The sequence below is a fragment of the Equus asinus genome, chromosome 8 (assembly GCF_041296235.1).
Source record: "Equus asinus isolate D_3611 breed Donkey chromosome 8, EquAss-T2T_v2, whole genome shotgun sequence".
Classification (NCBI taxonomy): Eukaryota; Metazoa; Chordata; class Mammalia; order Perissodactyla; family Equidae; genus Equus; species Equus asinus.
Genome location: NC_091797.1, coordinates 1,853,149 through 1,876,687, shown reverse-complemented (window position 1 = coordinate 1,876,687; position 23,539 = coordinate 1,853,149). Strand labels below are relative to the sequence as shown.

At 44.6% G+C, this 23,539-nt stretch overlaps 1 protein-coding gene across 8 annotated transcripts in view; it reads left to right on the top strand.

Annotated features, from left to right (window-relative positions):
* The window catches only part of SMAP1 (small ArfGAP 1), a 161,699-nt gene that overhangs the window by 120,575 nt on the left and 17,585 nt on the right, over positions 1–23,539 (top strand). For all 8 annotated transcript variants that reach the window (XM_044776978.2, XM_044776980.2, XM_044776979.2 and 5 more), the window contains one exon: positions 14,893–14,983. In XM_044776978.2, coding sequence (XP_044632913.1) covers positions 14,893–14,983 — 91 coding nt within the window. The remainder of the gene's footprint in view (positions 1–14,892; positions 14,984–23,539) is intronic.

Here is a 23,539-nt window from a genome sequence, read left to right as displayed (position 1 = left end):
CCTGTGTCTCCGACTTCACCTCCTTCCACTCTCTCCCTTATTTTCTGCTCCAGCCATCCCGTTTTTGTGTTCCCAAAACAAATCAGACCCATTGTGACCTCAAGACCTTTGCACTGTTGTCCCTACCTAAGTTGCCTTTCCCGATCTTCTCGTGGGTGCCTTCTTCTTGATGTTCAGATTTCACTATAAGCAGTACCTTAGAGAGAGGCCTACCTGGAACCCCTAATTCAAAGTAGCCCCTGTCATGCTTGATTACCTGTGGCACTTGACACTGTCTACTGTTTTATTTGTGGTCATTTGTTTTATTGTCCCTGTTTCCTCTCTGCACCTCTTCCCCACCTCCCCAGAATGCCACCTGTGGAATGTCAGTGCCTAGAACGGTGCTGAGCATATAGAGGCTTAATTATGGAATAAATGACTGTCAATGGAATAGGCAGTCCTTGTGGAAAATGATGGTCGGCAATGATCCTCTTTATGACTGTGCTGTTGGAGAAGTTGAACGTGAAGACTGACGCAGTTTAGAGGAGTGAAGGGGACCGAAGGGGACTTGTTCTTACAACCAAGAGAGAAGGTTAGTTCTTGTCCGATGACTGTCTGCTGCAATGCAGACAGCTCACCTCAGGTCACTTACCGTATAGACTGAGTGCTGAGTGAACAAGGCCCAGAGCAGTTGAATCAGCCTTCGGAGGGCTGACACAGGTCACACAGCAGCTGATCCTGCAGTGGAATGTCTAAACAGCTTGTTTATCCCTGCAACCGATACTTTTAATAACCTACCTTAGGGAAATTTTTAAAAATAAGGAAGAGATAAAGCCACCTTTATAATACTGGAAAGTATTTCCCCAAAACATAGAAACTATTTTTAAAAGGTAACATGTGTCGCTATTATAGCAGAAAAGTCCTGCTGGATGAATTATTAAGAAATCTCTGCAGTTCTACAAGGATTAGTTAATACAGTGCTGATAGCTAAACTGAGTTATATCTTTTAATGATATATCTTGGACTATCTATACGGGCTTTGCCATTTCAAAGGGTATTTTCCTGCACTAAAGATTCTGGTGCAGTAGCTGATGGGCCATGTATGTGCCAGCCCTTGGTGAGGCCCAGCAGCACCCATATGCAAACAGGCTTTTCTGTAGAAGGGAGATCTTTAGGGCCACATTAGACTTCACTTGCATACTTCTGGTGTCTTAGAGCTGGTGAGGATGCAAGCTGTCTAGTCCAACCCCTTATTCTTCAGGTGAAGAGACGGGAGCTGAGTGTGTTGCACAGTGTGCAAGTGATGCCACGACTCAGGTCCTGCAGCTCCTGACCTGAATCTGCAAGTGACAGCTTGTTCTCGTGGTTGTCTAGCCAGCAGTGATGACTCGGGGCAGCAGTGAGCATGCCTGCCCAGTGATGGATGCAGTCTTCTTTATCAGTTGACTATTTGTGCGTACCCAAACCCTGCAGGAAATCCTTTCAGCTTTCATTTTTGTGTCTGACTTTGGAACTTGAACAGTAGTTTTTCATACACAGTAATCTGTTCATTGGTTGCTGGTAAAATATTGGATAATTTGTAAAATGTGTTCAGTTGTCTTGAAAGCTTTTCCTCATGCTTCTCCCTATCTAGCATCACTAGGCTGAGGGCCCATATTTCTCTGGCGGAATCAGGAGATAGGGGCTTGGAGATATCCACCTTTTGCCTAGTTTGAAAAGAAGACGATAAAGCTGGAAGTAAAGCCCTGAGAGATAGCATTGTATTATTCTAAAGTAGCCGCAACCAAGTGCTAAAGAGAGAATGTCTGTTCTTGAGGAGGGAAGGAGAGCAGGTTGGGTTGGAAGCTAATGGAGCAGAGAGGAAGGAGGGTAGCAGTGGGGGTGTTTGTAGTGGGGCAGTAAGGGTAGCAGGACCTGTGGCAGCAGTGCAGCACTGTAGCGCAGTGCTTTGTCTGGAAGAGCACAGTCTCCAAGCCCTCGTATGGCAGTGTGTCTCTGGATGATTATCATTAACTAATAAAAATAAAACATAAAAACATGGGTTTACTGCATTCAAACCCCATAAATGGAAGTTGTTGTTGTGGTTGTGTTGGTTGTGGTAACTAAGTTATATCTTTGGATGGATTTCTTACCAAATTACTAGAATTCTTTTAACATGAATTTAGAGATAGTACGTATCAAATAATGTTATCTCACTAGTAACTATATAAAATCACATTCTGAAATAAAGTAGCTATAAAATACTCTGTCCTTCAGTAACAGTGATTTTATTATTAGATATTTTACTTTATTGAAACCAAGAACTTTAAATAGAGAAACGTCCTCTTGTGTTTGAGGATGAGTGAGTGGTTTCTGACACTGTAAACTTCCGTTTCCACTAAAGACTTTTAACACATCATCTTAATGCATCTTAAACAGTGAAAAGGTGAAGTTCTTTACTAGGTTTCTTGTGACCTAGTAATAAGTTGCTCTGATTTCCAGAGTTCACAGCCTGGCTATAAAGGAAATTTTTTTTTTTTTTTTTTTTTGAGGAAGATTAGCTCTGAGCTAACATCTGCTGCCAATCCTCCTCTTTTTGCTGAGGAAGCCTGGCCCTGAGCTAACATCCATGCCCATCTTCCTCTACTTTATACGTGGGACGCCTGCCACAGCATGGCATGCCAAGCAGTGCCATGTCCGCACCGGGATCCGAACCGGCAAACCCCGGGCCACTGAGAAGCGGAATGTGCACACTTAAGTGCTGTGCCACCGGGCCGGCCCCTATAAAGGAAATCTTGAAACAGTGTAAGGGTCTGATAAAGCAGGCAGACATTATGCAGTTCTGCTGAAATGTGTTTGGTGATGCTGTGTTCCGGTCACAGTACCTGCGATGTGATGATGCATAAGCTAGCAGCGTCTGAGACAGCAGTAAAGACAGAGAGAAGGAAGGGTTAAGTTATAATAATAACGGTAAAGTCTCGAATGTTTATAATGTGTTTGATTTTTAAGGTTTAACAAGCACTGTTGTAATGTTTACCTTACTCTACCTTCACTTATTCCTTCTCTGGTCTTCTTCCTTTTTGTGTAGTTCTGAGTTTCTGACCTTATCATTTTCCTTCACTGTGAAAAACTTCTTTTAACATTTCTTTCAAGGCAATTCAGCAGGCACCAAATTCCTTCAATTTTTGTTTGTGAGAGAAAGTCTTTGTTTCTCCTTCACTTTGGAAGGCTAATTTTGCAGGATACAGAATTCTAGGTCTGTGGAGCGTTTTCTTTCAGCACTTTAAATATTTGAAGTACTTGCGTGGTTTCTAAGGAGAAGTTAGATGTAAATCTTATCTTTGTTCCTCTACAGGTAAGTTTTTTTCCCTCCAGCTTCTTTGTCTGATTTTCTGTAGTTTAAAAATGATATGCCTAGGTGTATTTTTTGTATAGCTTTTAACCTGCTTGGTGTTCTCTGAGCTTCCTGGATCTAGTTTGGTGTCTGACATTAATTTGGGGAAATTCTGTCATTATGGCTTCAAATATTTCTTCTGTTCCTTTTTCTCTGTCATACGTGTATTGGTATTCCCATCACATGTATGTTGCACCTTTTAGAGTTGTCCCACTTGGATGTTCTGTTTCTGTTTTTTCTACTCTTTTTTCTCTTTGCCTTTCCATTTTATTTCTATTGACATATCCTTAACCTCAGAGGTTCTCTCCTCAGCCCTGTCCAGTCTGCTAATGAGCCTGTCGTTGGCATTCTTCATTTCTGTTACAGTGTTTTTGATCTGTTGCATTTTTTCATTCGTTCTTGGAATTTCATTTTTCTGCTTAGATCACCACATCTGTTCTTGCCTGTTGTCTACTTTTTCCAGTAGAACTCTTAGCATATAAATTGTAGCTGTTTTAAATTCACAGTCTGATCATTCCAGCGTCACTGCTCTATCTGAGTCTGGTTCAGATGCTTGGTCTGTCTCTTCAAACTGTTTTCTGCCTTTTATTATGCCTTGTAATTTGTTGTTGAAAGCTGAGCATAACGTAGCAGGTGAAAGGGACTCTGGTAAACGGGCCTTTGGTGATGTGGTGGTGAGGTGTGGGGAGAGGGAGCGTTCTGTGGTCCCATGATCAGGTGTCTGTCTTCTAGGGAGCCTGTGTCCCTGGGCTGTGAACCTCACGAGTGCCTCTGGTTTCTCCCCACCTGACGTGGGGCAGGTTGGCTGGAGGGAGGCTGACGTTGGGGGTTTCCCTGCCCTGGTAGGCTAGGCTCTGATAAAACTCCTGTGGGTTTGGCTCTAGGGAGAGTCTTGAAGGAAGGCTTTGTTAAGAACAGGATGCTCTGGTGTATTTCTAAATGGTTATTTTTCCTTTCCCCCTGCCAAAACCAGGGGGTTTTTGTCCAGTCTTCCCTGTGAGAACCTGGGTAGTGCTTCTCGGAGGCCCCCATGTGACGGAGCCCCCTGGGCCTTTCGACTCAGCCTCATGCACTTTGAGCCTCCAGGACTTTGTCAGTTACTGGTCAGGTTTTCATGCCCTGGCGCTGGATTTCTGCTCCAGGAAGTTGTAATTCTCTGTGTCCTCTCTGTCTCTCTCATCTGGAGACTGCAGTTTGCCCTGTGACCTCATTTGTCTGATGGATCTAAGAAGAGTTGTTGATTTTTCAGTTTGTTCAACTTTTTACTTGTTCGGGTGGAGTGGTGACTTTCATTTGCTTAGATGCCAGACCAAAAACTGGAAGTCTTGTTATATTTATCTTAATTATTATTTTAGCAGTCATAAGGTCAATATGACAGATATTATTATTCATATTTTACTAATCAAAAACGAAGGCTCAGAGACACGGCCAGCTACATAATTTGCAGGACAAGTGCAAAAGGAAGATTAGAGGCCCCTTGGTCAAAAATCAAGAAAAAAGTACCATTAAAGGCACTAAAATATAAAGCTTTTCTCTTTCTTCTGCAGTCTCTCCACTTGTCAAGGTCTCTCTCTTTTTTTTTTAATAGATTTTTTTTATTTTTTCCTTTTTCTCCCCAAAGCCCCCTGGTACACAGTTGTATATTCTTCGTTGTGGGTCCTTCTAGTTGTGGCATGTGGGACGCTGCCTCAGCGTGGTTTGATGAGCAGTGCCATGTCCGCGCCCAGGATTCGAACCAACGAAACACTGGGCCGCCTGCAGCGGAGCGCGGGAATTTAACTACTCAGCCATGGGGCCAGCCCCGTCAAGGTCTCTTTTATTTGCTGTTTAATGTTGTTCTAAGTAGGGAAAAACTGAAAATTTACGTTATTAACTTGAATTTTATCGTTCATGTTTATATCGTACAAAAGCAACGTCTGACTGCAAACATGAGGATTAGGTTCCTACGTGGAGCCGTCAGAACTCTGCAGCCTGCCTTTCTCAGCTCATGCGTGCGCCTGATTCTATTCTCCCCAGAGCAGTGGGAATGCTGCCCAACACCAGCTCCCCGGCTTTTCTCTCACGTCGCGGTACGCTCACTCCGTCAGCACTCCGCCGCCTGGCCCGGAGCGGGAGGACTGCACGGAAGAGGGGCTGCCGTGGTCCTGTCCTCTTTCCTGCTTTGTCTTCACTGTGAATAGCTGGCTGATGTGGGGAAGTGACGTGAGTGGGAAAGCATGGGATAGTAACTTTCGGTCTTTCTTCTTCGAGCACCGTTGCCGCCTTCTGCTGTTGAAGTGAGCTCTAGGTGGGACAGAACCTGGCCTTCCAAGGCTGTCAGTACCCCGCCCACCCTGTGCTCACGTGGTCCTCACGGATCATCCTGCGCACATCTGCCAGCGGGCAGCAGGGAGTGTGGAGGACACGTGTTCTGTGTATCTCCCATGCTTCAGCTTATGTTCCATTGTCCCGTTGGATTGACAAAATCAGCTTCAAAGGTAAAATCGTTAAGAATTTCAAGAAGCCACAGCAGAGCATGAAACCTGTGGGGCTCTCTGGGCCTGCACAGGTACAAGCCCATGAAACCGACTCTGCTCAGAGATACTGAGTGACTTGTTCACAGTCACACAGCTGGGACATGTCCAAGCTGGGCTTAAAACTGGTGTTTGGGGGCCAGCCTGGAAGTGCAGCACTTGAGTTTGCACGTTCCACTTCAGCAGCCCAGGGTTCGCCAGTTCGAATCCCGGATGCGCATCTACGCACCACTTGTCAAGCCATACTGTGGCAGGGGTCCCACATAAGGTAGAGGAAGACAGGCACGTTGTTAGCTCAGGGCCAGTCTTCCTCAGCAAAAGAGGAGGATTGGTGGCAGATGTTAGCTCAGGGGCTAATCCTTCTCAAAAAGACACAGAACACAACTGGTGTTTGGCTGTTTTCTATCTTTCTTCATGATTTTCTGTTAAGTAAGTGGTAATTATCAAAGCGACTGTCTTTTTCCTTATCTGTAGCCCTCCAGACTGCTGTGCGAAGCAAAAGCAGCAGCAGTGAATGAGTGTAAAGGCACGGACGGCCGGAGCCCAGGCCTGGGATCTGCTGGTCTTTTTCAGTCTCGCTGACTCGCTGCTGGGAGGCTGGCTGGGACTTGCAGGCAGTCTCAGTCTCCCAGAACTTGGCAAGATCACTCTGCCCTTAGGGAGCTGACCATTGCTGGGAGGAGACGAGCCGTCTGGGCCGAAGTCCAGCAGTACTGTAGCGATTCCTGTCTCCAGGCAAAGGCTCTCACTGTACCTGGGATGCGTATTTCAAACTGAGTGCTTCTAAGGGGGAAAGCAGGCACTATTGACAGTTCAGTTTGAACAACAGGCATTAACTGGAGTTGTCCTGAACAAACCAGGACATGTGGTCACCCATCTCACAATGCAACATCCAGACACATGCTGAGCCTAAGCACGCTACTCCTGGGAGCTTCCAGAGAACTTATTATTATTTTTGTTTAAACTACATCATTGCACTGATACACAGTGAACCAGAGTTATGTTTGTGTGTTTGCTCGACTGGAATATAAGCTTCTAAAGATTAGGAGCCACGTCGTACTCATTTTTGTATCCCTAGTGCTTACAGGTCCTGGCACATGACTTTTTATGAAAGGTGCCACCACCAGCTGCCATTTAGGAAGCACCTTTGATGTGCTAGCCACTGGGAAAAGGACTCTCTCTGTGTTATTTTACCTAATCCTTTTTTATTTTACTTTTTTAATTTTTAATTTTTTTATTTTAAAGAAACTTAACCAAAGTAGGCATTCGATATTTGTGTTGAATAATGAGAAACTTTGCAGACCCAATGTATATGGCACCATAGGTCATTCTTTGAGAAAATGTACAAACTGAGATGGGAACCAGAAGATTAGAGACGAGCGCATGTCCAGATTTTTGGAAGGAAAAGTGGATTATGAATGCCCGTATCCTTGAGCTTGGCATAAATTCTATGAAAAATTCAAATAGCATCTTTTTTAATGGCTTACTTCTTTTTTCAAAGTGTTAACAGCACGCTAGTTGCCTACATGGGTTCACCAAGAACAGTTCCTGTCAGACTAAGCCTATTGGTCAAGATTTTTAGATACCCTTTTGGGCAAGATGTACCCAGGGGGGCCTGATGATGCGATTGTAGGTAGACTGTCAGCTCCACCCAGACAAGTCCGATTAACAGCGTTGATGTCAGGACCAAGGGAGTGCGCTGCCTTCTTCAGGGGTCAGTTCTGGGCTTTGTTCTTTTTGCATTTTTATTGAGTACATCAATGTCAGATTTTCAAGTGACCACGTAATGAAGATTAGTTAAGACTGAGTGACGGAGTGAAATCCTCAGGAAATCTTAAACACAAATACCAACAAATTGGATAAGAGTAAAATTCTGAAATATAGGCACCCAGACCTCAACTGCCCTGAATATATTTGCACCAAAGCCAGTGTCAGGGAACTTTGGGTGGCTGAGGCTCGCTATGGGTGAGTGGCCAAGGGGCTGCTGAGGGCCGCTGCTCCCCGTCCTCGTCCTTCCTTTTGCTTTCTGCATGGCTGTGTGGTGGGGAAGGGGCTGAATGGGCGGATGTTAGGAGTTGCCTGAAGAGGAAACTTTCTCATATTTAGCATTTTCCAAATATGGAATATGCTGTGTCCTCATATCTAGTGATTCCATAATACTGGAAAATTTCCTTACAGAGAGCCTGGCCACGTAAGAGAGACATTAGAGGTATTTTATACATCACATAATGAACTGAGTAAATGTCTTGTAAGGCTCCTTCCTGTTCTGGAATTTATGTAAGCCTTTGAGACTTCTCCATCCCAGTGAAGTATTGTTTGAGATTATAGTGTCTCCAGGCCTTATAGAGAGCCATTTACTGAAAGATGTCCCTATGGTTGGGGACATAAAATGTAGTTTACAATTTTAATTGAACCCTAAAAATACAATTTAAGAAAGAATATTAAATTCAAAAATGGAGTATACTATGTATTAACAGGTTTAATGTGAAAAAGATCTATAAGTACATTATAAAGAGTGGTAAAGAAGAAAAAGGGAAACTTTAATAAGATTTTCAATAAGTAGGACAAAATATGATACTGGGAACAAGAGTTTGTGCAAGATTACCTCCCACATAAAATAGTTTTAAACTAGGCTGTGTATAATTTGGTTGTGAAAGTGCACACTTATAAACACATGTAAGGTAATTATAGCCATCAGTCTCTAGTGGGAATGCAAGACAGCTCGTGCTTTTTATTAATGTACTGATAGCACACAATCAAACGGCTTTGATGGGTGAACAACATGGATGATGCAGTATTTGAATTCTTTTCTACTTCATGCTAGAGTATATGATAATATGCAACCCAGCACCTTTTGAGCAACTCATCATCCATAAGTTTTTCTAAAGATTTTAGTAAAGGTTAACTCCTACTGTGAAGATTTCAGCAGGTGCCCAGACGAGGAAGTGCTCTGGGAAGTGTGTGTCATTGAGTAACTTGTGAGAACATGTATCTCGGTTTCAAGCTGTAATGAGGCAGCAGGGTAGTGTTGATCTTCCTGAAGCATTGCTCTGTCACAGCCGCAGCCCCCGCCCATGCCTGCACTGGGAGTGATAGATCTTGCTTGCTCAGGACACTCATGTGCACAGTGATATCTTTGTTTTCGCCACCCTCTTTGAGACTCAGTGGCCTGTGTAATTACTTGCTCTGGTTGACTGTTCAGGTCCTTCCACAGTGTGGTCCCAGCCTATGTTCTCTGATTTACCTTTTTATTACTTCCTTACACTTAGACCTGTAGGTAAGTCAGGGGTGTCCACCGTCTTCCCTGCTCTCCCACAACAAGCTACCTTCACCACCTCCTGCCTGTTAGATTCCTTCCTGTCCTTCCTGCAGACCTCCGAGGAAGTGTCACTGCTTTGCAAGTCCTCATCGTCCCCTGACCACCGTCACCTTTGAACTTGATAGCGTCGTCTCCCTGTCATACGGTCTTTCCATCTTCTACCGTGTGTACTTGCCCTGCCCCTCCTGTCGGATTGTGGTTCCTTTGTGAAGCTAACTGTGATAAATAGAGATGATTAAGGGAAAGGCATCACAGTGCCGAGGAAGGAGCCCTGTCGTGGGATGAGCTCTGCCAGTACAGACCCTTGGGACAAATCATACTCCTCCAATACCTTTAACTTCAAAATGGGAGAACGGAACGTTTGAGGTTTGTGTCCCTTCTAGTTGTATGATTCTGTGAGTGTTAAAGGAGACTAGTGATAGATCACCTGGTTAAAGCATAACTTGAGGTGTAGTCAGTTTTTAAAGAAAATTTTTAATAACTACTTGTGGAACTTAAGAGAGTTGTTTAGCTTCCTTATTCTCATAATAGATATTAATGCTGTTATCTACGTTGATTGGCCAACTAAAGCATAGCGAATGCCATCCTAGAGGCTCGGCTGTTGCCTCTGTTATTTAAAGGGGGAGGAAATGGGAGTAACTGTAGGAGTTGGAAGCTAAGTGGTTTTTGATTCGGTTATATTCTGTGGAGTAGTGTCACCAGTTACAGGAAGATTGGCCAGGGTGCCTTCCACTGATAAAGGTTTTAATAATTTGAATGAAACATCTGTTCAATTTGAATCTAAGGAAATTACATTTTATAAAATTGCTTTATCTAAGTGGACCTATGTTCTTACTTGTTAGAAAATTCTATTTAATAAATTATAGATTGCCTAATTTTATCCACTCACAGTCGACTGCATTCCTCACTTATTAAAAGGCAAATTCTATATGTGATGTTTGAAGTATCAGGAAAATTTAAAGCAGAATGATTCTCTTCAGACTGCTTGACATGTCTGAGCTGCATGTGAAGTATCACAAGGGTGACAGTTACATGAGGGAAAATGTGCTTCTGAGGGTCTCAGTTTACTGTTACCACATTTTATTCTATCCCTGCCCCGAAATCCTACCAAGATAATAGCATTTTCATTCTAGAGTCTGCTAAAATTTGACTTCAAGAAATTATGTACTTTATATGATAGTTAGATTTCAAATATCTTAAATAATTTTATCTTGTTATTCTTTGCAAGGTGCAACAGAATTGATATGCTATAGAACAAAGGTACCGATTAATAATTTGTATATTAATATTTTTGTTGTTGAAGGTTTTCTATCTTTGTAGCCTGAAAATATTTGATAAATAGGACTTCTTGTGTTATAGGCAAGTCTGGTAGAAATCAGATAGGTTCTTGAAGATTTTTTTCATTTTAGAAGGACTTGTGAGAATGGCATAACCTATTACATATCCGTTTGTTAACCAAAGTGTTTAATTGGAATTCATTTTGGGAGTCCACTTACAGTTCTCCTGTAACATTAATCTGGTTATATGTATCAAGCTCTATCTGTATTTGTATTTATATCTCTAAGTTTTGTATGGAAATAAAGAGAGCAACAAATACATTTTGCTTTAGAAACTAAGTAGACTTCAGAGTGACTGTTGAGACAGGGTTTTTGGGGTAAATGCAGAGTTTTCAAGGTAAATGCTTCTGCTCCCTTCTTGAGAGATCTGGGTGATTAAAGGCTATTGCTTTGCCTTGTTGCTGTGGAAATTGTAATGAGGGACATGAGGAACACTATTCCGAACTTCCTATCTTACTTCTTGAGACTTGATTTTAATAATTTTAAATGTTTCATTTTTGAAATGCTGGGTTATACAATGTGGTAAAGAGATTTCTTATTTATTATTTTGACTGTCTCTTCCAAGTCCACTGTCTGAGACCACCCATAGCCTTCCTCCTCAGTCTTGTCAGCCTTTAGAACGTCACGGTGTGGGGCGGTCACGGCGGTCGCGGCCGTGGACTGATAATGGCTGGAAGTAGGACCTTTCTGAAAGAGGCTTTGCCTCTCAGTTTATTGGTGGTAGTGTTGGGCTTAAATGTACAGTATAATGGAGTAAAACGCGGTACCTAGAGACTTTTAGTTTGTGTTTTTTAAACGTTGGGTCTGTCTTCGTTTGGAGGATTGTTCAATTTAGAGGATTGTTTTAGAGATTTTTTGAACCCTCATAATGACACTATATAAGCAAAGATTTTTTTTTATCCTCCAAGTCTCTATTTTTAGATACGTTTTTAGATTACTCATCCAAGACTAGGAAAATAAATACTTTCTTCCTGTCATTTTACACAAAGATCTGTAACAATAATTGTAAATATAAATGAGAATTAATTTTCAGTTGTTATTGGAAAGTCACTTAAAGAAATTATATACAAAATTATTATCTTTTTATGGATAGTTAGCTCTGAAAGATTAAGTATTATTCTGACTGTTATTTCGGGACGACTCCTTACCTGTGTAGTTTGGCGCTTTATGTATCTGTCCTTGAATTTTCTCTTAATATGTTTCAAAGTAAAAGTAAATATTGAGGCTAACGTCTTTTGTTTACTTTCGTGAGCAAAGCAGAGTACCATCTGAGTTCGGTGTTGTGGCTCTCACTGATGCGTGTGAGGTAGAACCTGGGTCACTGTGCAGACGGGAGAGTGAGCTCTGCAGTTCTCTCTGCCGCGTGCCAGCGTGCTCGCGATGCTGCTCAGCAGGATTTGAGGAGGAAGGATACTAGACTATGTTTAAAGTACTAACTCTTTTGCCTTGTTGATCTGTGGAACAATGTTTGAGATGCCAAGTATAAGGGTAATCCTTATCTAAATTGTTGAAATCCATCTAGAATAGCTAGCTCTATTTGGAGTACAGTCGTGTGTCACTTAACAAGGGGGGCACATTCTGAGAAATGCCTCGTCAGATGATTTCATCCTTGTGTGAGCATCACAGAGTGCACTTTACAAACCTAGATGGTCTCCATGCCACACACCCAGGCTGTGTGGGACTGATCTTATGGGACCACCATTGTAATGCGGTTTGTTGTTGACTGAAGCATCATTGTGCCGTGCGTGACTGTGGTTGGTAAGGTTTCAGGCATAGGCATTCCTCACTCAGGTAGCTGACACGTCGTAGGAGGCAAGGAGCAGCTTGTCCTTAGAGCAGTCTTTCTCAACCTGTGACTCTGGTCAGAAGTGTGTTGTCCATTATGATCCAGCCTGCGTGTGCTCCCATGTGTCACAAATGTGCAAAACAATTCATGAATACTTAGTTTTACTTTGTGTGGTGCATTCTGTTTTCTATGTTTCATTTTCTTTTAAATGCCAAAAAAATTTCTAGTTGTAATCTGTAAAATAGATTTCAAAACCCACTTGTGGGCACACCTGCAGCTGAGGTGGGAGTGCTTCCCAGAGGACGTCTGCTTTTTGGATTTGTCTTTTCCACCGTTTTCCAAACAATGAGTGGGTCATTTCATACTCAGCACTGTTTTAAAATGTCGTTCTAATTTGGTGGGAAAGTAGCTCAAACCAGAATGCGAATTTGACTTGTTAAAAAGAAATCATTTTAGCCTGCAGAGGTTCCAGATTCTTAGACTGCAGAAGGTGAATAGGAAGCAGTCCCTCACAGGTCTGGTTTCTCTTCCTGGCCTCTTTCCATGGAAGAAGATTCAGTGAGATACTACACCAAAGAAAGAGTTCTCATTTGAGGGACATAAATAAGTTTTAGTTAGCCGTCCCTGTTTGGCATATAATATCTGAGCCTCAGTTAATTTGCAGAATGAATGAGTTTGGCCAAATTATCTGAAGTTATTTCCAACTTTAAGGCTTTCTGCTTTTAAATTAAATCAGTGATTAGATCTTTAAGTGCCCACTAAGCATAAGACACACAGTATTACAGCAGGGGTGTGACCAGTGAAGGCCGGCCCCCAGAAGCTGCCAGGATCCTGCAGGAGTATTAGAACTGTATGTGCTCGTGGCCACTTCATCCTCAGATTCTGTTGCAGATGTAAGTATTTATGGTAACACAGGTTGTCAAGTTAAAAAAAAAAAGGAAGGAAATTCCAGCAGTTTAACTGTTCAGTTGAAAAGAATTGCTTACTTTGCTGCTCTCAACTATGCTTTCTTTGAAACAATTTTGCTAAGAAGGTAAGTGTTACTTATGTTGGAGTTTGAAAAGTGGAAGAGAATGTGAAATGGGTTACGTTAAACTTCTGAGAAGTGTGTATAATTACAGACGGATGATTCTGTGTTTGAGAAGGTCGTTAAAGCATCGATGCGTGGGTGGTGAGCTACTCGGCTGAAAAATAATCCTGAAGAGACAGTAGTGGCTAAATACAAGTAAGGGTAGATGTGTGTTCTTAGAAATTATTCATCTGTCGAGCGGACAGAAAACTCGTGCGACAACTGAGGGAGTTGTCTGTAGCTTAGAAGCAGTGGTCTTGGAGGAATGGTTTGAGGAATGAATGAATGTTTTCTTTTCTTGGTTTAAGAAAGGTAGGCTTTGTATTCAATGGAATATCATTCAGCCATAAAAAAGAATGAAGTCTTGCTATTTGTGACAGTGTGGATGGACCTTGAGGGTATTATGCTAAGTGAAATAAGTCAGACAGAGAAAGACAAATACTATATGATCTCACTTATATGTAGAATCTAAAAAAACCCAACAAAACAAAACAAAAAAACCCCAAATAAACAAAAAACCCCTGAGCTCGTAGATAGAACAAACAGATTGGTGGTTGCTAGAGGCAAGGGTGGAATTGGGCGAAATGGGTGAAGGGCGTTAAAAAGTACAAAATTCCAGCTATAAAATAAATAAGTGCTGGGGGTATAATGTACACATGGTGACTATAGTTACTAATACCATATTGTATATTTGAAAGTTGCTGAGAGAGTAGATCTTAAAAGTTTTCATCACAAGAAAGTAAAATTTTGTAACAGTGTATGGTGATGGATGTTAACAGACTTATTGTGGTGCTCATTTCACGGTATCCAAGAGTCTCGCATCACTGTGTTGTTTACCTGAAGCTATTGTAATGCTGTCTGTCAGTTAGACCTCAATGAAAATGGAGAGGTGGGCTTTTGAGTTGAGAATCCTGTAGATACAGGTCTTTCCATGCGGTCCTACACGTTGTTTGTATAATGAGAAAGGGAGTTTGGAATGTGTAACTGTGACTTGGGCTCCCGAGGACTAGGAGAAGAATATTTATAAAATGTTACTGATCGTGTACATTCAGGAGGGAAACAGATCAGGTGACATTTCATCAGGCTTTTCTTGGTGCAGTGACGTCTCGCTTGTCAGCAGTGTGGCTGGTGGGGGTGGCATTGTGCTCCTGGGGACTCCAAGGCCTGCCCAGCCTGTGCCAGCAGGCGCATGTCAACAGTAGCTAGCAGAGGTGAAGTGCGGTTCCTAAAAAAGTATAATTTCACATAAAGGATTTAAATGGTTAAGAACAATTATATTAAGATGTAAATTTGTATATTCACTCTTTTGGGGTCCTAATATGTAAGGTTTGTCATTTCAAGTTCAGTGATCATGTTTACTTGTTTTTTATATAATAATACATGCTGTAGACTTCCTTACACTATGCCTCCTATGCTTCATCACACTAACTTTATCAAAAATACACAAAATTAATTGGGGCTTAAAAGCCTTGTCCAGTTTATTTAAGAAAAATTAATCTGATTATTTACTTTAAAGCTGCAGAAGAAAGAAGATCAGCAATTGGAGCCTAAAAAAAGTACCAGCCCTAAAAAAGCTGCAGAGCCCACCGTTGATCTTTTAGGACTTGGTAAGTAATAAAAAATACATGTCACCATTACAGTTAAAAAAAATGGAAACCTTGACTTGAAATGAGTATGGTGGCTTTATCATCAGTTTCCCAAAAGATACCTGTTAACTGAATTTGAAAATGGTATGATTAGTTTGCTGAGTTCCCAGAACAAAGGAAATGTGTAATAAAGGAGCTGGTGTCTGCCAGCACATCTTCACTGAAATATGAGTAATGAGTTCCTTGGGGAAGGAAGAAGTATCAAGTAACCTTCAGAGGCTTGGCGGACTGGACATTGCCACACTGAAATAAAAGGCGGATTCTTTTTGCTTCTCTCTCTTTATTTAGTTTTGTTGCTGGAGGAGGGGTTTCCCTTAACAAAATAATTCTGGGGTAGCCTTATTGGAAAATTTAATTTTGGTTAGCTGCAGCAGCTACTTCATACCAGCTCTGGTGGCTAGACCTTTCACGTGTCTGCTGGCACTGGGAAGCGCTTGTTGTAATTTCCCGCTGTGTGTGGTTGCGGGTGGGGCTCTGGGCCGTGTGCCTGGTGCGTGAGCTGGCTTTGCTCAAGGTGAGCTCGCACTGCGCTTGTCTACAAACACGTCGTCTTCCTTCCAAAGTAACTTGATAAATGGTTATTTCTAGTAATGTCTAAGCCTTGGAGCAGTAAGTATTGAAAACTTTTTTAATTTGGAGAAAGATTATCAATTAAAAGAGAAGAATGAAAGAGAGTTGAAGGGTAGGGTTGAACTTCATATATGGTTTTTCTAAACATTGTCCTAGTTCTTATTGAGTAAACTGTTTTCCATTTTAAGAATTATGGATGAATGTTTTATTCATTTCTTAGGAAGCTAGTATATCATGCAAATATACCCCCACAAGGTAAAAGTCTTTTGTGGTGGTTAAAATGAATAGTATATTAGAAATATTAAAAATAACTGAAATTTTGAAAACAGGGCTTCGGTCCAAGGGCTCCAAATATAATTATGTAGAATTCTAGTCATTGTAATTCCTGTATTTTATTTCCTTTGCTGCAAACGAGAAAAGAAAAAGACTTATTACCGAAGTGAGAAACTGTCTTACTGAACCACGTGGGTCTTTTTCCGCACGGCGGCGTCTCTTTTCCAGCCCACGTGCCTGGTGGACACGCTCGGAACTTAGGAGTGTACGAGAGAAACTGGACCTGCCTCTTACCCGAGGCTCGTGCGTCATTATGCAGGTGTCTGTTAGGTGTCTGCTGTGTGTCCAGCACCATTGTAGGCACTAGGGAGCTAGCTGTGAAAGGAAACGGCTACAATACCTGATCTGGGAGCTTTCATTCTCTCTGGGGAGACGGTGATTAAACAGTTAAGAAAAATGTCTCATGGATGCTATGTGGTAAGTGCTACAGATAAAGAGAACAAAAATGAGTAGTTGTGATTTTAAATAGGGTGGCCAGGGCAGCTCACTGAGTGTCACCGGAGTAGAGACCTGGAGAAGTCGAGGCTCTGGACGAGTGGGGCGGGGGCGTCCTGAGGTGAGAGGACAGCAAGTGCAGAGCCCTGGAGGAGTCGGGGCTCTGGACGAGTGGGCGGGGTGTCCTGAGGTGAGGGGACAGCAAGTGCAGAGCCCTGGAGGAGTCGGGGCTCTGGACGAGTGGGCGGGGCGTCCTGAGGTGAGGGGACAGCAAGTGCAGAGCCCTGGAGGAGTCGGGGCTCTGGACGAGTGGGCGGGGCGTCCTGAGGTGAGGGGACAGCATGTGCAGAGCCCTGGAGGAGTCGGGGCTCTGGATGAGTGGCCGGGGCGTCCTGAGGTGAGGGGACAGCAAGTGCAGAGCCCTGGAGGAGTCGGGGCTCTGGACGAGTGGCCGGGGTGTCCTGAGGTGAGGGGACAGCAAGTGCACTGGCTCTGCAGCAGCAGCGTCCTTGCTGTGTGCGAGGACCACAGGTATGACGGGGTGCTGGAGCCGGGTGGTCTGAGGGAGAGCGGTGGTGGGGTGGGGGGTGAGGAGGCAGGTTGTGACAGGACTTCAGTTTCTACGCTGAGTGACCTGGAAACACACTGGCGGGATTTGAGCAAAGAAGTGTGTGATCTGACTTTAGTTTTTGAAGAATTCTTGTAGCTGCTCTGTTAAGATCTGTGGTAGCAGGGCTTACAGTGACAGAGGGGAGAGATGACACTGGCCTGGAGTTGGTGGCGGCGTGGAGCTTGTACGCAGTAATCAAGTTCTGGATGTGCTTTAGACAGAGACCAAGGATGTGCTGACCAGATGAGATGGGAGGATGTTTGCCTTTGAGAGGGGGCCTGTAGGACAAGCACACGTGATGCTTCAGGACAAGAAGAATTGCTGCAGCCCTGTCTTGAGTAGCAGGAGGGCGTGGGGTCTAGTAGACAAATGGACTGACTGCCTCAGACACTCTGCTGTGGCTGCAGCCGCCCTGCGTAGTAAATGACCCCCAGAGCTCAGCGCTCACGTCGGTAGGCGTTTCTTCCTCTTACTCCCAGGGCCGTGGTCGACTAGGGCCTCTCCGCCAGAGCTTCATTTGACGTTTCCTGCCTTCCAGGCTGTTGCTGGGACTGCTCACCCACAGTTTCACTGTCACGTGTTGTCTCTAGTTTCCAAGCTCCTATAAGTGTTTCCTTGTCTAACGCCCCCTAGTCTCAAAGTCAGTACCACAGCTTTTAGGGTGTGCTGGTGGAACTGGTACCTCTTCTGGTATCGGTTTCTGTGATGGTCAGTGACCTGTTGCCGCCATGCTGCCTAGCAGACAACTCCAGACTCTCCGTGGGTTGCATCGGTTAAGGTTTATTTCTCTCACGTGTGGTCTGCGGGTCTGCTGAGGCCGTTCTCGTTTAGACAGTGGGAGATCTTCAGGAAACAGTGTCTTTAGGGAGAACCGGGGTTCATTTAGGGCTGGAGGGTGAAGGGAAGCTTGAAGAAGAGGTTAAAGATATATAGGGGATTTTGCTGGTGACTGACAGTTTTACATCAGATGTTGGAAGAGTTCCAAGGTGGCAGGGTGGAGGTGAAGTCAGAAGGAGGACTCTCTGCCCGATGGAGGTTTAACAGCAGGAAACGGGGTGTCACACCCAGAGCGTGTGCAGCTCCTTACTCCTGCTGCTTATCGATAGCCTAAATTCTTGTCAAAGATATTTTCAGACCTTTTTTTCCTAAAGCTTTGTTAAGCGTGAAGTTTGATAAGTTCATGAAAGTCCAGGGGGCCACAGAGAATCAGAGGTCCCTTTCAGCTCAAAACCAACAGTGGTCTTGAATCAGGATTGAGTATTGGTGTCCAGCTTGGGCGACAGACCGTTTTTCTGCTTGTAAGCACGTTGAAGCATGAGGAGTAGGGAGCAGGTGCCTTGCAGTGTGATGTATGGTCATGCAGAAATGGCAGCATATCCTCATAGCAATGAGACCAGAACAGGCATTAACTTTAAGCATTTGCAGAAAATCCAGAGGGAGCGCCACAGAGTTAGTTTAGTTACACAGGATAAGGGGGCCGCAGACCACGAGCTTACAGCTTGGCCTCGGGACCACTACTGACAGTCTCGTAATAGGATCATGGTTAAGATCATGTTTTAGAAGTTCAATCTTCACTTTAAATGGGACTCTGGTGAGCGCGTGCTCTCTTTCAAGCTGGTGACTCGGGCTAAACACTCTTCGCACATTTCCTGATCCCCTCCCTGTCCCGAGGTCCAACATAAAATGCTCTTTTTAGCAAGGATCACATTTTTTCTAGAAAGGACAAAATGTTTTGGGCTTTGCAGGCCATATGGCCTCTGTTGCAACTACTCCCCTTTCCTGTTGTAATGTGCGAGGAGCCGTGCACAAGTATGTGAGCGAGTGCGCATGGCTGTGTCCCAGCAAACTTCCAGCACAGGCAGTGGCTCTGGTTTGCTGGTCTTGGCCTTATCTTCCTGGCCGTACCTGCAAGAAGTGCTTCACGTTCACATGTTGATTTGCGTTTGAAGCCTGTAGAAATAATGTTTATTCAGTCCTTTACTCCCTCATACCGGGCTGGGGGGCAGTGTGTCAAATTCTTGGCTATTACCTGCCTTCTAGGCTTGGAAATAACTCAAGTTCTTGGGGCCCGTCTTAACTAAGGGCCGGACTGCACAATCCCTGAATGCTGAGGGCTCAGATCGGACTCCACACAGACCTGTCTTGACTTGAACGTGGACCTCCTCTGTTAGAAGAGAATTGAAACCAGCTTCTGGGGCAGGTGGGGGTGCTCTTCTCGCCTCGACCGGTGTAGTTAGTCCAGGACTGGGAATTACGCTGTTGTGCTAGCATCCATTCTTTGCTGATTTTTGCTTAGTTTTCACAGGATCAAAACTGATAGACTGCTTAGCACTTGGTTAGGATGATCTCCCCAGACTAGTACTTTCATTCAGCGGTGCTTTTTTTTTGTAGAAGACCCTGTTTGAGAATAGAATCTTCAAGGATGAGCGCATGCTCTAAGCTTAAGGCTTGAGAAGAACCACACGTTGCAGATGGTGAACGTGGCGCTGCAGTGTCAGTTCAGTCCTCCCCCGAAGGTGCAGAGCCTCCTGCAGGCTTTCCGTCTTGCTGCCGTCCCTTGTGCGTGTGCACTGTGGAGCAGCCGGGCCCTGTTGGGCGCTGCGGCCAGCAGCCCCTCGGGCCCAGAGGGCCTGTGACTGGGGCTGGCCTCGTGTGTCTCAGGGTCCAGAAGGCGTCTTGCAGAGAACCAGGCGTGGTCTGGGCAGTGAACGTCGAGCTCAGGATGAATTCACTGCTTGAATAAAATCACCTGTTCTTACACTGTTCACTTTTCAGCCAGGGGCATTTCTGCCTAAACATTTTGTAAGTTTTGTTTTAAGTTATTTTAAATACTGAACTATATAGAGAAGTAGATAGAGATTTCCTCAGTTTTTTCTTAATTGAGAAGCTCGAAGGAACATACACAGTTGGGCAGGTTTTAAAGTTTTCTCATTCATGCTTATATTTCAGGAAATGAAAGCTTTAACTTCTCGCAAGGGCCAAGTTAAGGTGGATTGACAATGCTAGTTAAATGTAGTTATCAGTATATAACCTACTCAATTATCTTATAACGTATACTCCAGTTTAGTGAGACAGATGAATACTTTACCCTTTTTTCCTGTTAGTTTTTTTGTTTCTAAATGATTTCCTGGACAGAAACAGACTGAAAGATAGAACACCCACAGAAAGCACTGTGTTCCTTTAGAGCAGAGAAGTCCCACAGAGAAATCGCTCTTGCTCAGAGTCGACGTGCCGTGCCGTAACATAGACCCAGTCTGGAGAGAGCTGGCTGAAAGAATGCTGGACCCCGCAGCGTGGCCTGGCAACCCCCGCGTCCTGTGAGCCGTGCGTGGACCAGGTCAGGAGGGTGCCCGTGCAGGTGTGCGCACCCCCGGTACTCCAGCACAAGTGCCCCAAGCTATTTTATAGTCTCTCATGTTTTTCAGACCTGGTTTAAAACCTCATGAAAACTTGTATTGTTTCTGCTCAGAGGAGTATGTTCAATGAACTAATATAAACTATTATCACCCTTTCAAAAAGGAGGTTTAGGAATTGGCTTTATTTTTGTGTAGCCACATCTGTGGAGGAAAGAAAATGCAGGCAGGTGAACACATTGCTGTAAGAGAGCTGCAGGAGGCAGATCCTGGCAAGTGGCCCCCAGTCCATGCTGGGGAGAAGCGGAGGGTGAGTGGCTGGGCAGTTGGGAGAACTGGCATCAGAGGCAGGAGGAGGAGGGAGCTCGGTGACATCTCAGACTTCAGAGGTGAGCAAGGAGGGGCAGCTCGTTGGTGGTGCTGACACAGCACGGAACCTCTAAAGACTGTGCCGATGGACAGCACGGCAAAGAGAGAAGATAGTCGTCGCCGCTTATCTGCGGGGGCCACGTTCCAAGAGCCCCAGTGGATGGCTGAACTGGATAGTACCAAGCCCATCTGTACTGTGGTTTTTCCTAAATGTACATTCCTGTGATAAAGTTTAATTTATAAATTAGGCAGAATTAAAGATTAACAGCAATAACATAACAAAATAGAACAATTACAGCAATATACTGTAATATAAAAGTTAGCGTAGATGTTAGCAACCTCAGCATATGGTGTTTTTTCTTTCCTCAAGTCGAGAACTTTCGGCTTTTTACTTTACACTTCTCTTTGGATATCTGAAGTGCCAGCATCACTGCTTTTATGCTTTGGGGCCGTTAATAAGTAAAATAAGAGTTCCTTGAACACAGGCACCTGGTCGATCTGGTAACCGAAATGTGACTCATGGGCGAGAGGCCTGTCCATTGTGGATCCGCTGGACAAAGGGCTGAGTGGGTCGGGGTGGGATGCAGCGGGACGGTGAGAGATTTCACCATGCTGCTCAGAAGGGCACGGCATGTGCAATTTATGAATTGTGTATTTCTGGAATTTTTCATCTAATATTTTCAGGCCACGGTTGACGGCAGGAAACTGAAACTGTGGATTAGGGGCCTACTGTATTCAGGTGTTGACAGGGGTGAAAATGACCTGTGAGTGAGGCCACTTCTGATTGCAAGTGACTGAAAGCCTGCACGTGGCTGAAACAGCAGGCCATGGGTAGTTCCTGAGAGTCCACAGGCCCGGGGGTGCAGGGCCAGCAGGGGTGCAACGGTGAGGTCAGCCGCTGGGCCCCGTTCCTTCTTCCCGTCCTGCCACCCTTGTCCCACCCTCATCCCAGCACTGGCTCCAGCCTTCAGGCTTCTGCCTCGTGGTCACACATGGTGGTGCAGCCACCCCACCTTGTCCTCACAGGACCACAGCCAAAGGGTGGTTTCCCTTAACGGGTTTGTTTTCTCAGGAAGGAAAACTCTATCCGGAGAATTTCCCAGCAGAGTTCTCAGGGTCCCCTGGTCAGAACGGGACCATGTGACCTCACTCTGGTTGCAGTAGAGGTGAGGAAACAGGATCCAGCCTCTGGAGCGGGAGCAAACCTTGTTGGCAAGAAGCGCCAGCCGGGGCACAGGTTGCGTCGTCCTGGAGCAGTCCTTCAGGGTGGATGAACCTTTTACACACACACATGCGCACACACACACGCACCACACACGTGTGCGTGCACACACGCACCTTTTCCCTTTCTGTTTTTGTTAACAGACAAGAAAACCGAAGCTAACAAAAGTTAATTCCAAGGCCCAGCCTCTGGACGGTGGAACTGGGATTCAAACCTTGGTTTCTCTGACTCCACAGTCCAGCCTCAGCTCTTAAGATGGGCCAAGGTATTACTCAGGTGTTAGTTAAATCAGTGTCTTGTCACCTTAAGAAACAGTGCTTGCTATGTGCCAGGCACTGTTTTGCGTGTTTACAGATGTTTGTTCATTGAATCTTGGCAACAGCCCTAAGGTTGGTGAACTAGCATTATTTCCATTTTACAGATGAAGAAACTGAGGCACAGAGAGGTTAGGTAAGTTGCCCAAAGTCACACAGCCACTACATTACAGAGCCAGGCCCATGTTCTTTTTTATTTTATTTTATTTTTCCATTTTCTCCCCAAAGCCCCCCGGTACATAGCTCTATATGTATATATGTTTTTTAGTTGTGTGCCCTTCTGGTTGTAGCATGTGGGACGCCGCCTCAACGTGGCCTGACGAGCGGTGCCATGTCCGTGCCCAGGATCCGAACCAGTGAAACCCTGGGCCGCCAAAGCAGAGTGCGCGAACTTAACCACTCGGCCACAGGGCGGCTCCAGGCCCATGTTCTTAATGATTACACTGTGTTGAGCTGTGATAGAAAATGAAGCTCTTGGGCATTGGGCCCATTGTTGTGCTGACAGCTGGCAGCGTTGTGTCATGAGAGGAGCACTGGATCTAGAGGAAGCACCTGTGTTTGTCTGGGCTCCACGTCTCCATCTGGGAAATCCTCTGCGACTGATGACCAGAATAGACAAGTAGATAAGCGTGAAGCACCAGCACGGTGACTCGCACGCAGTGCTGTGTGGAGACCGTAACCTGCACATCAGTTGGAGGAGAGCAGTGCGCGGCAGCTTGGGCCTTTGAAGGGGGAGCGGAGGGCGCTCACCTGTGCCGAGCGACGCGGACGGTGCTCCTGCTGGGCCTGTGAGGCTCGCAGCTGCCAGAGAGCTGAGGAAATTGGGGGGCCTCGGGAAATCTAGTCTGTCACCATTTTTAAAGTATTTAGAAAGAAATTTCTTTTATACAATTTGGTATTTCATATTTATGTATTTCTTGCTTTATGGGACTTCATAAATATTATATATACAGAGAGAGAGACATTAAAAAACAATCAGTTCTATGAGGTTTACACCTTAAGCCACTTCTCAGCCGTCTCGGACAGCAGCTCTCAATGGGCGGGTCCCCGGGGGCCGCGGCGCTGTGGGGTCGTCCTGCAATCCTCAGGGCGGCCCCTGCTCCAGAGTCGGCCGGGCTGCAGGAAAATGTGCAGCATGGAGGGCTGGGGAAGGGAGGGACAGACAACAAGAGCGTGAAGATCATCTTTTAAGGCCACTTCCATCATTTCAGTAAATTAGCCTAAATAACTCTGGTTTAGCTGTAAGAAAAGTTAACTTAAAAAATAAAAATAAATAGCTTCGCTTAACTCTCAGGCACCTATTTTTTTTAA